This window comes from Sarcophilus harrisii, chromosome 3 (assembly GCF_902635505.1).
Source record: "Sarcophilus harrisii chromosome 3, mSarHar1.11, whole genome shotgun sequence".
Taxonomy (NCBI): domain Eukaryota; kingdom Metazoa; phylum Chordata; class Mammalia; order Dasyuromorphia; family Dasyuridae; genus Sarcophilus; species Sarcophilus harrisii.
The window spans coordinates 521,525,435-521,541,059 of record NC_045428.1 but is presented as its reverse complement, the minus strand read 5'-3'; the positions used below and the strand labels follow the sequence as shown (position 1 = coordinate 521,541,059).

At 34.5% G+C, this 15,625-nt stretch overlaps 1 protein-coding gene across 2 annotated transcripts in view; it reads left to right on the top strand.

The window, feature by feature from the left end:
• The window catches only part of CAB39L (calcium binding protein 39 like), a 154,382-nt gene that overhangs the window by 86,575 nt on the left and 52,182 nt on the right, over positions 1–15,625 (top strand). For both annotated transcript variants that reach the window (XM_003764571.3, XM_031961947.1), the window contains 2 exons: positions 2,332–2,479; positions 9,007–9,171. In XM_003764571.3, the coding sequence (XP_003764619.2) occupies positions 2,366–2,479; positions 9,007–9,171 (279 nt within the window). In that variant the 5' untranslated portion in view covers positions 2,332–2,365. The remainder of the gene's footprint in view (positions 1–2,331; positions 2,480–9,006; positions 9,172–15,625) is intronic.

Below are 15,625 nucleotides of genomic sequence, written 5' to 3'. Positions count from 1 at the left end.
GTAACACTGCTGGATCAAAGGGTATGCACAGTTTGATCACTTTTTGAGCATAGTTCCAAACTACTCTCCAAAATGGTTGGATTCGTTCACAACTCCACCAACAATGAATCAATGTCCCAGTTTTCCCTACTCCATTTTTTCTAAGAGATTTTTGCCCATAGCAGTATAAGTAATGATCACCTGAATTAAATTCTCCCATTCCTGTTCATTTAAATTCATTGACATCCAAGATGTTGATATTTAATCTTTCCATCTCCTGTTTGACCAGATGTAGCTTTCATAAGATTCATGAATCTTATATTCCAGATAGATGTGTGTGTATGTGTATGACTTAGTAAAATATTAATAATGATATTTAAGATTCTTTAAATTATGACTGAACTGGAAATAGCCTGGTGAATCTCCAATCCCTGGAGCCTACCATATTTGTGTGGGACTTGGTGCAGACACCTGATCTAGAGCTAAGAACTTTCAAATTCAAGCAATACTCCAGTCTTAGAACATACAGATATGTGCCACCATGTCTGGCCCAAGCAATTTTCCTAATAGTCTCTTTAGCAGAATCTGGAGGAGGGACATTGTGACAATTGGTTTTCTAGTAATACTCTTCGATTATTTTACGTCCACAGTGTTTGTCAATTCTCCAGTACAAATTATATTGATCTTATGATATACTGTTAGAATTGTGTTAACATCCAGAAATCTTTTTGGAGGTTTGGGTATTGTGAAGGTAATGGAATGCTGTTCCCTTTTCTTCTTCCCATAAACCTTATTCTAAGAACATTATGGATGGCATCTAAAGTGACTGAACTATGATCCTTAGAACAGAGATGTGAAACAACATATGGGAAACATTCCATTCACCACAATCCTAAGTGTGCCCAAACAAGATTAAGATATAATTGGGAAATATTTGACAAAATAAATAAAAACACAATAAAAATAGACATAATATTAATATTTAATTTTCTAAGTCAATGTGCAACCTATAGGAATCCTTATGCATGATTTAGTGACCCCCTGTTTCTATTTGAGTTTGACACCATAACCCTAGAGAACATGAGGCCTTCTCCCTCTCATCACCTCTGATACTGTAAAATTACAAAAATATTGATAGCAAAAATTATAAGCAGAGATAATTAGATATAAAGGGACTTGAGAGATCATTTAGTCTGATCTTCTCTTTCATTTTATAAATGAAAAAACTGAGGACCTGAGAGATAGTGTCACACAATAGGGTCAGAGCCATGATTAAAATCCATGTCTAATGACCTAGTCCTGAGTTGTTTGTAATGCTATTAAATTTGAAACAATATTTATCTGAAAAAATATTATTTTTAAAAAATAAACTCATACTTGTATGAGTTTATTACTTACCATTTACTTACCAATTACTTACCATTAGTAATTAGGATTTCTTTTTCCCTAGCCTGTAACAAAATTTTATTTGTCAACCACAGAGATGGCTTACAATGCAGAATGAAACATTTTTTTGGACACAGCCACTTCAGGAATTTTTTTTTTTTTTTTTGCTGACTACATAGTTGTTACAAGGGTGGGTTTTTTTTTATCTTTTTCCCCCAGTGGGGCAAGGAGGCAAAATAAATAAATGCTTGTTAATTTTTTTAAAAAGAAAAAGAAAGTTTACAAGACAAAGGGTTTTAGTAAAAGGAAGACTACCTCTTGAGTAATCATGAAATGTACCTCCCTTCTTTTGATAGAGAGAGGGAGTTTTATAAGTAGGAATGCTTCACCTTCTTAAAGCATTTCTAGCAGACTTGGGTTCTGCTATCTGCCATTTGTGTTATGTTGGGCCCCTCTCCCTTTTGGGGGCCTCAGTTTCCTTATCTGAAATAAAGAGGTTGGATAAGATGACCTCTGAGATCCCTTTCAGCTCTATTATTTTATAAGAAACGAAAGTTGGTACCTCATTTTGACTTCTAGTACCAGCTATATGACTTTAGGTAAATGACTTAAACCTCTCCACAATAGCATCACTGAACTCAAACATAAAATGGGGATAATAGTACCTACATTACCTACTTTACATGGTTGTTTTGAGGAAACTTTTTACATTTTATAGTGCTACATAAATAAGCTGTTATTTCAAAGGAGTAGCCTAAATAGAACCTATAAGTGTAAGACTATTAAAAATGCTTCATTTAAAACAGTTAATTGACTTTTTTATATATAACTTGATAAAATCATTATTTTAATTAGAAAATGCTTAGTTAACTATCAAATTAATGTGTTTTAAAACTTAGAGGATATTTTATGTAATTTATATGTTAAAATGTATGTTAAATTTCTTTTTTAATTTTTTATTTAAAGCATTCCATAAGATAATTAGAAGAACCGTGAGTGAATGAAAAAAAAAATGCCTCTGTTTAGTAAATCACACAAAAATCCAGCAGAAATTGTGAAAACTCTGAAAGACAACTTGGCTATATTGGAAAAGCAGGAAAAAAAGACAGACAAGGTATGGAGTAATGAAATAACAGTATGATTTTAAAAATGTATTTATTCTAAGAATAAAACTAATTGAATGGATGATTTATGAATCTTAGAAGTTGACTCTGTGTATTGGGAGACCACCCATCTGTGTTGTTGGAAGATCCCTACTGTGCAACTTCTGCTCCAGGTTTTCTATAGGATTCTGAACAAATCATTTATCTCCTTAGTCCTTAGTTTCCTTGTTTCTTAAAATGAAACTTATCTGACTCACTGAAACTTTGAGATCTTTTCTAGTCCTGGTTAAAATTTCTAATATCATATGTCAGCATGGTCTTTAATTATATATTTGAGTTTGATTATTTTTAGATTTAAGTCTTTTGGCTATAGAAAGATCTTCTTGAGGTGATCTGTGGCCCAGGACCTCCCCCTCAATACCCGCCCTGGTTTGTATCCCTGGGTTTGATCTCAGAATATTAACTTAAAGAGGATCATTTGTTTACTTTGGATGCATTATTTATACCTAGAGTTGTTTCAAGAAAATTTCTTAATATGTTCCTGATATACCTTATGTTTAGCTTTTCCCAAAAGTGGTTAAAAGAGTCCCTAATTCTTCTGTAAGAACTCAAGATATAAAGGGCTTAGAACAACTTTTGTGCCAAGGGAAGTACAGGAAATACACAAGACTCAAGTAGGAACCTGTAAACAAATATTGAAAACTTTTGATATTTCTCAGTTTGGATTACCCATGAGACAACTCCCAAAGTTTATGATGCCCCAGAAATGTCCTATACTATGGGAAGAAACCTGCATATAGGTATAGTCTTTCCCTTCTTTCCCCTCTGGAATGCAGATCTACTCTGCTATGTGCTGGTATTCCATCTCAAGATCCACAAGAAACCATGAGTAGATGAAATTAAATTTTTGCTCATTTTATGGACCCCAGAGTGACATGACCGCTACAAAAAAGACACCCGCACCCACATTGGAATTTTAATTACCAAAGCATTTTAGAAAGGTCTTCAAGACTACTGGCGTTGTATCAAAGACCTCTCTAAAGAAAATATCACAAGAACTCACTATAGAACCAAACTCAATTATTTAGATTACAGATAAAGTTAACTGTTCACTCTCAAACATGCACCCATGAATTTGTTCAATAAATATTAAATACCTATCATGTGCAATAGAAAACACTGTGATATAGTGAATGGAAAGTTGGTTTGGGGTAAGACCAAGAGGCAAGTCTTGCCTCTGATGCTTATTGGCTATAATAAGATCCTGGGTAAAAGCTGCTTAACCTCTCAATGATCTGGGTTACTTTTAAGAAGATGAAGTACTGAGAAAGTATTGATCTCATGGAACTGTTTGGTTCTGCACACATATATTGTATCCAAGATCTACTGTAACCTATTTAGCATGTATAGGACTGCTTGCCATCTGGGGGAGGGGGTGGAGGTAGGGAGGGGAAAAATCAGAACAGAAGTGAGTGCAAGGGATAATGTTGTAAAAAATTACCCTGGCATGGGTTCTGTCAATAAAAAAGTTATTTAAAAAAATAATGAAAAAAAAAAGTGTTGATGTCATGGTCCAGACTTTTATCACTCAACAGTTCCCTGTCCTAATGAAATGACAATCTTTTTTCTTCTCTGAGGCTTTGCTTCTTTTGGAATTGTGTCTTGAGCTTCCCTGTCACCACAGTAGTTCTTTATGTTTAGATCCTTTTTTTAATTTGTTCATTCTTCTAGCCTCCTTTTTGACTCTGGGCTTTGGTTGGGTTCTGCTCACAAGAGACAGCCTGCTAGCAGTCTGGAGTTCAAATCCAACCTCAGTTACTAGCTCTAAGATCCCAGGCAAGTCACTTAGCTTCTTCTAATTGCTTACATTTTCCCATTCCTTTCATGTCTGATTTGGACTAGATGACTGTAAATTTCTCTTCCAGCTCTCAAATTCCATGATTCTTTAATTTGGAAGAGGAACTTCACATGTCCCTTGGGAGCTCCCTGTTCTCTTTAGAATAAAAAGTAAACTCCCTAGCTGGGAATTTAAAAACCTTCCAGCCTGGCTCCTGCCTTACTTCCTTAATAGAATCCACCTTGCTCTCCTTCATGCACTTTATAGTCCAGAAATACTGGCCTACTTACTGTCCTTTGATGTAAACATTCAGTCTTTGCTTTTGTATGAACTGAACTAAATGCCCCACAATGCTGGAGCCATATAAACTGACCTGTCTCTGAAAAAAGCAGAGCATTCTATAGCACAGTCCCAATTGCCAGCCAGCCAGCCTTTGATAAAAGATCTCCAATGAAGGAGAACTCCCACATTCTAAGGAAACCCTTTCCATTTTTGGATGGTTCTGATTATTTGAATTGTTTTCATTACATCTAGCCTAATTGTCTCTTGGCAGTTTCTACCCATTGCTCCCATTGCTGTGGTTAAATAAAAGAAATGTTACGATTTTCATATTGGAGGGAGATCTCTTCCCCAGTAACAGCCCTTTAAATCCTTGAAGATAGCTATCGTTTCAGTCAATCCATTAATAAGCATTTATTAAGTATTTGCTACATCCTAGACACTATGCTGGGTGATATACAGAGAATGATGAACAAGGTCCTGTTTTCAAAGAACTTATATTGTATTGAGGAGGATGAATACATTTAAGTATATACAGAATACATACAAGGTAATAAACATTACCTGAAAGCAATTCCTTAAATACAGAAGGTGAAGGAGAGTAATTGTTGATGATTTTGTAAGTATGATCCTGAGTGACTAGAACAATGGCGATATCCTTGAGACAGTGGAAAGTTCAGAACGGTAGGTTTAGAGAGAAAGATCATAAGGTTTGTTTTAGATAGTGTCTGTGGGACACTGTAAGTCTTCCCATCTGCAGCCTAAATATTCCTAATTCAGCCAATCCTTATGTGCAAGGTGCCCTTGTTGTTGTGGTCTTGTAAATGCACTATAGCTTATCAGTGCCCCTCCTCAAGATGGGATGTTCAGGAATGACCACATATCTTTTATCTGGGGAATGATGAGGACCAAGTAGAGCAAGTCTATCTATCATTTTGTGATTCCTGGAAGATGTATCTTGCTTTGTACAGCCCAAGCTCACAATGACTTTTTGGGCTCTCTTTTCACACTGTTAACTCACTTTGAAATTCCAGGCCACCAAAACTCACAGAACTTTTTTTTAAGCAACTCTCTCACCTCCTTGTTATCACACATCATGGTCTCATCCACATGAAGTGTTCTGAGCTTTTTTTTGAGTCTCTTAATTCAGCTTTAAAAAGCCATGGAGCTTTTGTTGTGCCTTACTTTCCCCACTAGCCTTATCTCATTATGAGCTAACATTATTAAAGTATCATGCCATCCTTTTTTATTCACTGTCTGTTACTTGCCTTTGTTTCTGTCTTCTGTCTTTTTCTTTCTTTCTCAATCACAAAATCAAAGTTCTTTGGATTCCTTGTTCATCCACATACACATCTTCAAGCGTCTCCCTGATTTCCTCCTCATAAACTTATTTTTATGTTCTTATTTCATTCTTGAGAATTTTTTCATTTTGAGAGCTGATAACATCTGTAGATTGTTAGTGTATGGGATCCTTCTCATCCTTCCTCTGGGCCCTAGGGTTCATATCAAACCATGTTTTGTATGCTATCATAAACTCTGAGGAAAATGGTCACTTCCCTAAGATTGCACATTCCCTTTATTATTTTCTCCATCTTTTGAAATAAATGATCATTAAGAAGAGTAAAATAAATTATTAACTTCTCTGCTTTGGACAAAGAGAGCTCCAGCAGAGGATTGGATAATTGAAGTTCCTTAACTCCCCTGCATCATGCCAGGCTTATAAGATCTGTCTCTTCTCAGTCTTTTCCTTTTTGTTCAGATAAACAGTTTACACTCGTTTCTGGTTTTGCCTTTCATTTATCTTCAACAGATGTTCTCCTGTCATATTACTCTTCTTTTGGTTCCCAAGTTTTCTAACTGTATAAATCTTATTCTTATGAGTATATACTCTTAATGTTTTCACTGTTACCTCACTGACCCTTCCTATTACTTGTCCTATTTCTGTTCTTCCCTTAACTCTACCTTTTTAAATCCTTAACTCATTTCAAGGTTCAACTCAGGTTTTCTTTTCTGATCCCTATAATTATATTTTCTCCTCTTCTTGAGTTAAATTGTGTTTATTCATATGTTTAAGTGTTGAATCTTCACAGTAGACTAAAAAGTCCTTAAACTCCAGAGATTATGCTTTTGATGTTTTTCTCCTGAAATTTGCAGTTTGTTCTTCATTCTCAAAGAGGACTATAACATCCACTGGCCTCTTTTATCTGGTCACAATAATAATAATAATACCAATCTGAGAGAGGAAATTCCTCAGGGTTTCTGTCCAAACAGAAATAATTGCCATTTACATTCATTGTGAACCAATCAGGAGCCAAACAATGAGTGCCTGGAACTAGGTTTGGGACCTATTATTTGCCAATTAATAAGAGCCACAGTGATTTGAGATTAAGTCATAGTTCTTTAAAAAAAAAGAAAAGAAAAGAAAAGAAATCTAGTCCATGAACCCCCAAGATATCTTGCAAGGTTTCAGGGATCAAAATTTACATTCGTTTGGGCAAAGCTATGATACCCTCTGTGGACAAAGGGAAAGGAAGAGATAGAAGAAATGGACGTTTCTTAGTCCAGTGGCTGATTCCAGTTGGGTCCCCAGTGGGGCAGCTTGAAGAGGACCGTGACATCAGGGAGGGGATATGACATGCAAGTGAGTTGGATTTAAAAGAGGGAGGGTTGTACAAGGTCACCTGCCTCAGTTTTTCCTCCAGAGCCATCTGGGTGCAATGGCCAGATAGAGATCAGGATGACTTAACACATAGTAGGTATCTAATAAGTTTTTTTTAATTTAACTAGGAAAAAATGAAGGTTGGATGGCCACTTGTCAGAGATATTGTGAATCAAGGCAAAACATTTATTAAGCAGATGGTATAGTGGATAGAATACCAGTCAAGAAAACAAATATTCTAGAGTTCAAATATGACTTTAGATGCTTGCTGGTGGTCTGACCTTGGACAAATCCCTTCACTATGCTTGCCTCACTAGCATTTCTGTCAAGAAAACCCTAAATAGGGTTAAAGAGTCAGACACAACTGAAAAGTGACTGAACACCAACATTAAGCTCCTGCTAAATGCCAGGCACTGTGTTCAGTGCTGGAGATTCAAATACAAAGAATGAAACAATCTCTATTTTCAAAGAGCTCATGTTCTAACATGGGAGACAAAAAGTAACATTTATCAATACAGATTGAGTGAAGAAAATAAATGCAAAATGAATGACTACAAGTTCAGGAGAGAAGGCATACAGTTGGGGGAAATCAAAAAAAAGGCTTCTCACAGAAAATGGTGCTTTTATACTGTTTTAAAGAAAGAGAATCTATTGAGGAAGAAAAAGAAGTGCATTCTAGATATGAAGTCCAACCAGTGCAAATATGGGAAGATGGAATCTCATGTATAAGGGTTAGAGAAAAAAACTGACTGGGTTACATATTGTAGGAGAAGGAGGAAGGAGGTTAGAGTTTGAGGGAGTCATGTCATGAAGCTTTAAAGGCTAAGCAGAAAAGTTGATATTGTATCTCAAAAGAAATAGTGAACCACTGCAATTTAGTGAGTAGGGAAGTGAAATAGTTAAGTATAAAAAGTATTTATGTTTTGGGGTCTTACCAGATGACGTTTGATGTCATTTCCAATTTTAAGATTATATGATTCCACAAAAAGAAAAATTGAATGCTCTGGATATCTTGAACATAGTTGAAAAAACAATTGGGTTTTTGGGGTTGATAACAGAGGAGAAAAATGCAGTGGCAGAATGGTTTGTCATGATAGAACTATGAATATTAAATTAATGTCCTAGGAATTAACCTTGAAATTCATCATTCTTACTTGATGAGATCCTAGTATTAGAAAAGCCCTTAAAAGTTTAACTTTTAACTCTCTCTAGACAGAGTAATCCCTTCCTTTTGGTTATTACCTATACAATTACTTTTAGTTATGAGAAGTTCACAATTTCATGAGGTCATCTTTGATGTTGTTGAATAGATCTTATTGTTGGGAAGTTATTCCTTTTTTTTTTTAAGCTGAAATCTGCTTTGTCTGTAGCTTTTACCTATTGGTCCTAGATGTGTACAACCCATCAAGTCTTCTTTAAGTCTTCTCTTTAAGCTAAATATTCCATTTATTCAGTTCTTCCTTATATGATCCATGTCATATGACATAGGTTTCTTCTTTAGGAATTATAGGATAAGCAAGGTTATCGAGATTTCTTTAATAAAGTGTTGAGAAGTGAGCAGAGTTTTTCAGATGTTATCTAATTAAAAAAGGGTAAAGTAAAATAATTCCTCTAGGAACTGGGACATTTATTCCTACAGCCTAGATTTGTGTTAGCTTTCTTAGCAGTCATATCACACTGATTATAAGCAGTTGAATTTTGTTGTCTGCATATTTCATTCCTTTTAGAATTTAATAATTCTTAATGTGCTCTTTGATTACCAGGCTTCAGAAGAAGTATCTAAGTCACTGCAAGCAATGAAGGAAATTCTTTGTGGTACAAATGATAAGGAACCACCCACAGAAGCTGTGGCTCAGTTAGCCCAAGAACTGTATACTAGCGGACTGCTTGTAACCCTGATAGCTGACCTGCAGCTGATAGACTTTGAGGTAAGTTGAGATATCTGTCACAGTGGGTCACCTGAGTGGTTTAGTTTGAATATGATATTCAATTAATCCCCTGTGACTTCTTAATCATTAATTTCTTTCAGTTAAACAGATTAAAGCTGGGGAAAACTCAAATCTCCCACAACTTTTTACATAGTTACATTATCTTCATGTATTACATATAATTTACTAATAATTAGTAAGCACTAATATTAAACTGAAGAACTGTTTTCAGTTTTAAGTTTTTAATACTTTCCTGGACTAAAAGAAAACTTAACAAAAAACAAAAACCCAAACCACATAGAAATAGGAAGCTATATTGTTACTTGGTAAGCTCTTAAACTTAGTAAATGCAGGCACTGTCCTACATGTCACGTAGTTCACCTACTTCTCTCTGTCTAATGAATAAATGCATTTCAGCTTACTGAAAAAAAAAATCCACTAGTTTACAAGACAGGAGTCTTGGTTTATTTTGCTAGTTCAAATATTAGCTTACTGTTAAGACTGCTGGCTTGTGTAACAAATAAATCTCTGTAGCTCAATTGAACTCTCAGATATGGAGAGATCCTAAGCAGATTTTATCAGTAAGTTCTCAGCATATAGTTTTATCTATTACCTACCAATCATTTACCAGAATATTCAAGCACCAAATCATGGCAAATAATCTGTTGGACCATATAATTGAGAGTTAAGGCTTTCAATGCTAGATTTTTAATTTTTTTGAAATCTTCCTTAAATGTTCTTTACGTTTGTCTTCCTTTCTAAGATAATTTAGGAAAGTAAATAAGAAAGATAAGATAAATAACCATTATTGTCTTAGAGTCATCATTATGAACATCCTTTATTGTGATATAACATAGATGAGAATATGGCACAAGCAATACTTTATCTAATAGAAGATTTACTTAAAATAATTTACTTTTATAAAAGTGCTCAGTCAGATGTACCTATGATTGAACAGGCAAATAGCATTCAAATTAATGTTGTTAATCTGCTTCTTGATATGCCTTCTGAAAGATTTCTCCCTCCAAAGCCAATTTTTGGGATCTTGAAAATGATGAGTTATGGAGCAAAGAAGAAGCTAGGCTAAGCAAATAAGGAACAGAGGGAAAGAAAGGAGAGAGAAAAAAACTATATAAGACCAAGAAAGAATAGACTATTTTTAAAAATAGTAGATTTTTTATTTTTCAAAATACATGCAAAGTATTTTTCAACATTCAACCTTCTGCTCCAAATTTTTCTCTTTCCCTCCCCACCTCTTCTCTCCCCTAAACAGCAAATAATCCAGTATAGGTTTAAAATGTGCAGTTCTTCTAAACATATTTCCACATTTATCATGCTACACAAGAAAAATCAGATCAAAAGGGAAAAAAAAAACAAGCAAGCAAACAATAAGAAAAGAAATGAAAATACTATGTTGTAATCCACATTTAGTTCCCACAGCCCTCTATCTGAATGCAGATGTCTCTCTCTATCACAAGTTTATTGGAACTGGCCTGAATCACCTCATTATTAAAAAATACCAAGTCCATCATAGTTGATCATCATGTAATCTTATTGTTGCTCTGTACAATGTTCTCTTGATTCAACTCATTTCACTTGGCATCAGTTTGTGTAAATATCTTCAGGCCTTTCTGAAATTATCGTACTGATCTTTTCTTGTGGAACAACAATATTCCATTACATTCATATATCATAATTTTTAAATTTAGCAGTTCCCCAATCAATAGGCATTCACTCAGTTTGCAGCTCCTTGCCACTGCTATACAAACATTCCACATGTGGATCCTTTTCCTTTTTTATGATTTCTTTGGGCTGCTATACAAACATTCCACATGTGGATCCTTTTCCTTTTTTATGATTTCTTTGGGATACAGACCAAAGGTTCAAATGTTCAGTTTGATAGCCCTTTGGGCATCAATCCAAATTGCTCTCCAGAATGGTTGGATCAGTTCACACCTCCACCAACAATGTATAAGTGTCCTGGTTTTCCCACATCCCCTCCAATATTTATCATTATCTTTTCCTGTCATCTTGGCCAATCTGAGAGGTGGTTTTTTTCTTAAAGTGGTAAAACTAATTTTCTTCTTTTAATTAATAAATTGACAGCAGAGAAAACAAAACTCAAAAAAACAAATTTCCAATAAGATTTATTCCCTGAAAATATTTATAAATATAATACAGATCATATATATGTGATACAATATGTAACTATGTATGATCTAATAATGGGTTAATAATATAATGACATATAATAATGGATTATTCTAATTGATGGATTTAGATTTTCTCATACAGCTGGTGAATTATCTCTGAAGGTAGTTCTGAAAGAATTCTAAAACTATTTTGAACAATGGTAACATAATTTGAAAGTGAGACCTTCCAAGAGCTATAAAATTTATGTGGTTGATTAGCAAGCATACTAAGGATTCGAGATTAGAGAGTCCCATTACTTTATTACACTGGATTAAATTTTTATAATGGCCAATAAAGGGGGGAGAAAGAAATCAGTACATACTGTGACTTTTACGCTCCATTATTATAATTCAGTGCTCAGGTTACGTGGCTGAAATAGAAAAGCATGCCAAAGTAGACTTAGGATAAAAATTCCATAATGTGTCTTAGTTCGGACTAAAAACACTGAGATTTTTTTTTACATTATAAAGCAACAAAATAGTAAAGAACAAAGAATTAAAAATCCAGGGCATTAAAAAAAAGAAGAAGAATGTTTTGGAATTGGAAAAAAATATATAAACATGAAAAGAAAAAATGCAAATAGGGATTGGCTCATGTTTTATACTCAAGAGCAGATATGTTCTGCATAATGTCAGGTTCATAATAGCTTACCAAGTACTGATTAAATGGTAGCTCAAGAAAGCAGAAAGGCTTTGTGTTTAAGTTTAATAGTGACTAGTTACTTGATCTATAATATCTATGACTGCTGTTAGGAAATTTTCCAACAAGCAGTACAATTTAGGCTCCTCAAATGCCTTCTCAAGGATTCCTGTGAAACTATACTGGAAAACCTCATATTGAATGCCTACTACTTGCAGGGAGGATACTGTGCTAGGTAATAAAGACAGGAAGACAGAGAAAAATGTACCTGCCTTTAAGAAGTTTATATCCCATAGGGGAGATGGAGAAAAGAAATAGCACACACATGTATGAAGACAGATGAATAAATATAAATTGTATATAATTTGAAATATTATTTCAAGAAAGAATAACCATTATAATGGTTACAATAATGACATTTCTAATAGCTGGTTATAATAACAGCTAATTAACATGAAATCTGCTAATACCTGAGGGGAATCAGAAAAGGCTTCATATAGGCTGATCTATGAAATGAAAGAAGCTAGGGATTCCAGGAAGAAAAGTGAAGAGAGTACATTCCAGACTTAGACAAAGGCGTAGGAGTGGGAAAACATTACATGTGAAGAACTACCAACAGGACAGTTTGAAAGGAAGAGTAAAAGGGATTGATATGAAATGACTGGACAAGTCTGTGAGGGCCAAGGTTGTGGAGGGCCTTAAATACAAGATGAAAATTTCATATTTATTTTAGAAGCAATAGGGAACCATTGAAAATATTTGAGTAGGAGAATGGTGGCAGTGGTGGTCAGGTATTTGTTCTAGGATGATCACTTTATCATCTTTAAGGAGGATGGATTGCAAAGGGGGAGAGAGTGAATATTTTATGATACTATATCTTTTTTTAATCCTGCAGCTACTGAATCATTTTTATATCATTTTTGTGATTATTATGTTACCAATTCAGTTGATTTTAGGTATTTTATATGGTATAAATACATCATTTATAGTTTTATGCATTTTATATGATATAACTGTCATTTATACTTGATTAAATAAAATGGTTATGGTCTATTTTCCACTATTAAGTTGCAGCACAGGTTGCTATTTACCTTCTGTTTTAGTAAAAAAACATTTTTCTTATTCATAGAGGGACCTTTATAAATATATGTATATATGTGTATGCATTTGTGTGTGTGTATGTATGGATAGATAGAATCAAGCAAAAGAAATTCCCTTTTAACTATGTTTAAAAAATGCTTCATTTTGTACCCTTGAGTACATCACATCTCTATCTGGAGGTGGATAGCATGTTTCATCATGAGTCCGAGAATTGTGCTTGGTTACATTGTGAGTACCTAAGTCAGATCTTATTATTAGTGAAAAACAACAACTGAAAAAATATCAACTAGTACTTATTGATGTATCTACTTTCCCATTCATATAAAAAATTTTTGAGTATCTATACCTATTAAGGGCATCCTTGATGCTACTATTAGTATAGAAAAGATAGGTTTTCAGAAGTAATATAAACCATATCTTTACTATCACACAATAAACTGAAAGTTGTAGAGAATTCAAGCTTCCATTGCTTATTATTTGTTGATTATGAAAAGCTTTTTGTTTATTAGAGCAAAATGCAATATTAAAAAGATCTCATCTGACAAGGGTCCTCCTATGTATAAATCAAAATTGTTCAAGATTCATTGAAAAGTATGATAACAGTGATAATCTTATTTAGTAATTCTTTGATCATTCATGTTAATAGTTATAGCTCACCAGAAATATTAGTCACAATAATGGAGTATATCTAGTGCAAAGTCCCTGCTGAAACAGAATTCGCCATGGATAACAACATCCTCCAGTTGTTTGCTGCTGACTGTGCTTGCTGTATCAAGCCCTAGTACAGGGGTCCTCAAACTTTTTAAATAGGGGACCATTTCACTGTCCCTCAGACTGTTGGAGGGCCGGACTATGGTAAAAACAAAAACTTTGTTTTGTGGGCCTTTAAATAAAGAAACTTCATAGCCCTGGGTAAGAGGGAATAATCGTCCTCAGCTGCCGCATCTGGCCCGTGGGCAGTTTGAGGACCCTGCATTACAGAACTCCCTAAAAGAGATCTGTAACCACTCAAGAGTTTCCCCTAACTACCTACAAAAGAAAATTAAATGGATAAAGAATGTAATAAAGATTATTACAGACTTAAATGGGCATTTGTAGAGCCTGTCCATCAGTATGTATGTTTGGGACAAATAGTTCAAATGGACAGTGATTTGGACCCAAAATTAAACAGCAGAACAATAGACTATTGCCTTTGAGAAATTGCAAAGCTCCTTTAATGACCCCAAAATTCTCTCAGGAACAGAGGCATATTTTTTTAAGTCCAATATTTTATTGGTGTTATTACATAACTATGAGTCAGACTACTCTGAGAAGTTAAAAATATGTATCACACAAAAGGACTGTGGAGAGATTTGTAGAGAATATGATCAAGTTGCAGTATAACAAATTAAAAAAAATTTGAAGTATTGAAGTAAAGATTGTCATCAGGAAAATATGTGCTAGAATACAAAGTAGACTAGTAACATAGTGTGAGTATCAAATAGGCATCCGAAATACTCCATTGGTACCTTAATAGTGTCAAAAGAAAATGAAGAAGGTGTCAGCTATCTTGGAAGGCACAAGCAGCAGATATGGATGGATGGCAGTCCACAGTGCTCAAGAAAACATCCAGAGCAGTGAAGTCATAGATCCATTTAGGCATTTGAGTTAAGTTGGTAATGATTGAAATTGTCATAGTTATCTTAGTGATAATTTTTATTAATTTAGTTCAGCATTTACCAAGCATTCACACAATGATTGCTTAGTTGTTCAGCATGAAACTACTATTCAGGAACTAAAGCTGGATAAAGAAATCAAAGAAAACATCAACCAGTACCAAAGGAAAAAAAATTCCTGCAAATCAAGAGATCTGTAAAAAGAAGGAATTAATAACTCTGCAACAAGCAGACACTCATACTGAGTGCTCCTTCTCATACTCATCAGATTGGCTAAATAGACCCCCAAAAAAGTAAAATGACAACCACTGAACAGGCTACAGGTAAATAGGTACATTGATGCACTGTTGGTGGAGATCTAAATTTATGGAAAACAAGTTTGAACTATGCCCTCCGAATTAATTGGCTATGCATACCATTTGACCAAGGAATAGTGGTATTACTAAGTCTATACTTAAAGAAATCAAGGATGAAGGAAAAGGACTGAGTAAAAAGGAAGTCATCGAAGGACTAAGAGCACAATCAGAGTGAAGATAAGATTTAGGAGGAATGGAGGGACCAGAAATTTGCGTCAAATAAGGGAATTTCTGACTTCTCGTCCTTATAGGTGGAGTTGTTTTGAATGGGGATAAGAATGGCTGTGGCTGAAATAAAGTGTAAATGGAAGTTGGAGGAGTTGAAGTAGAGAATTTGTTAGACTAGAGTGTTAGGATTGGTTATGTATGTATGTATTGAAGTCTTTGAAGATTAATCATTTTCAGTGGAATCTGAAACTCATTTTGACTTAGAGGGACATCTACCCCAAGCATTTAAGGGCTTCCCTGGGTGGAATGGACAGATGAGAACACTTTGTTCCTTTGGCCATG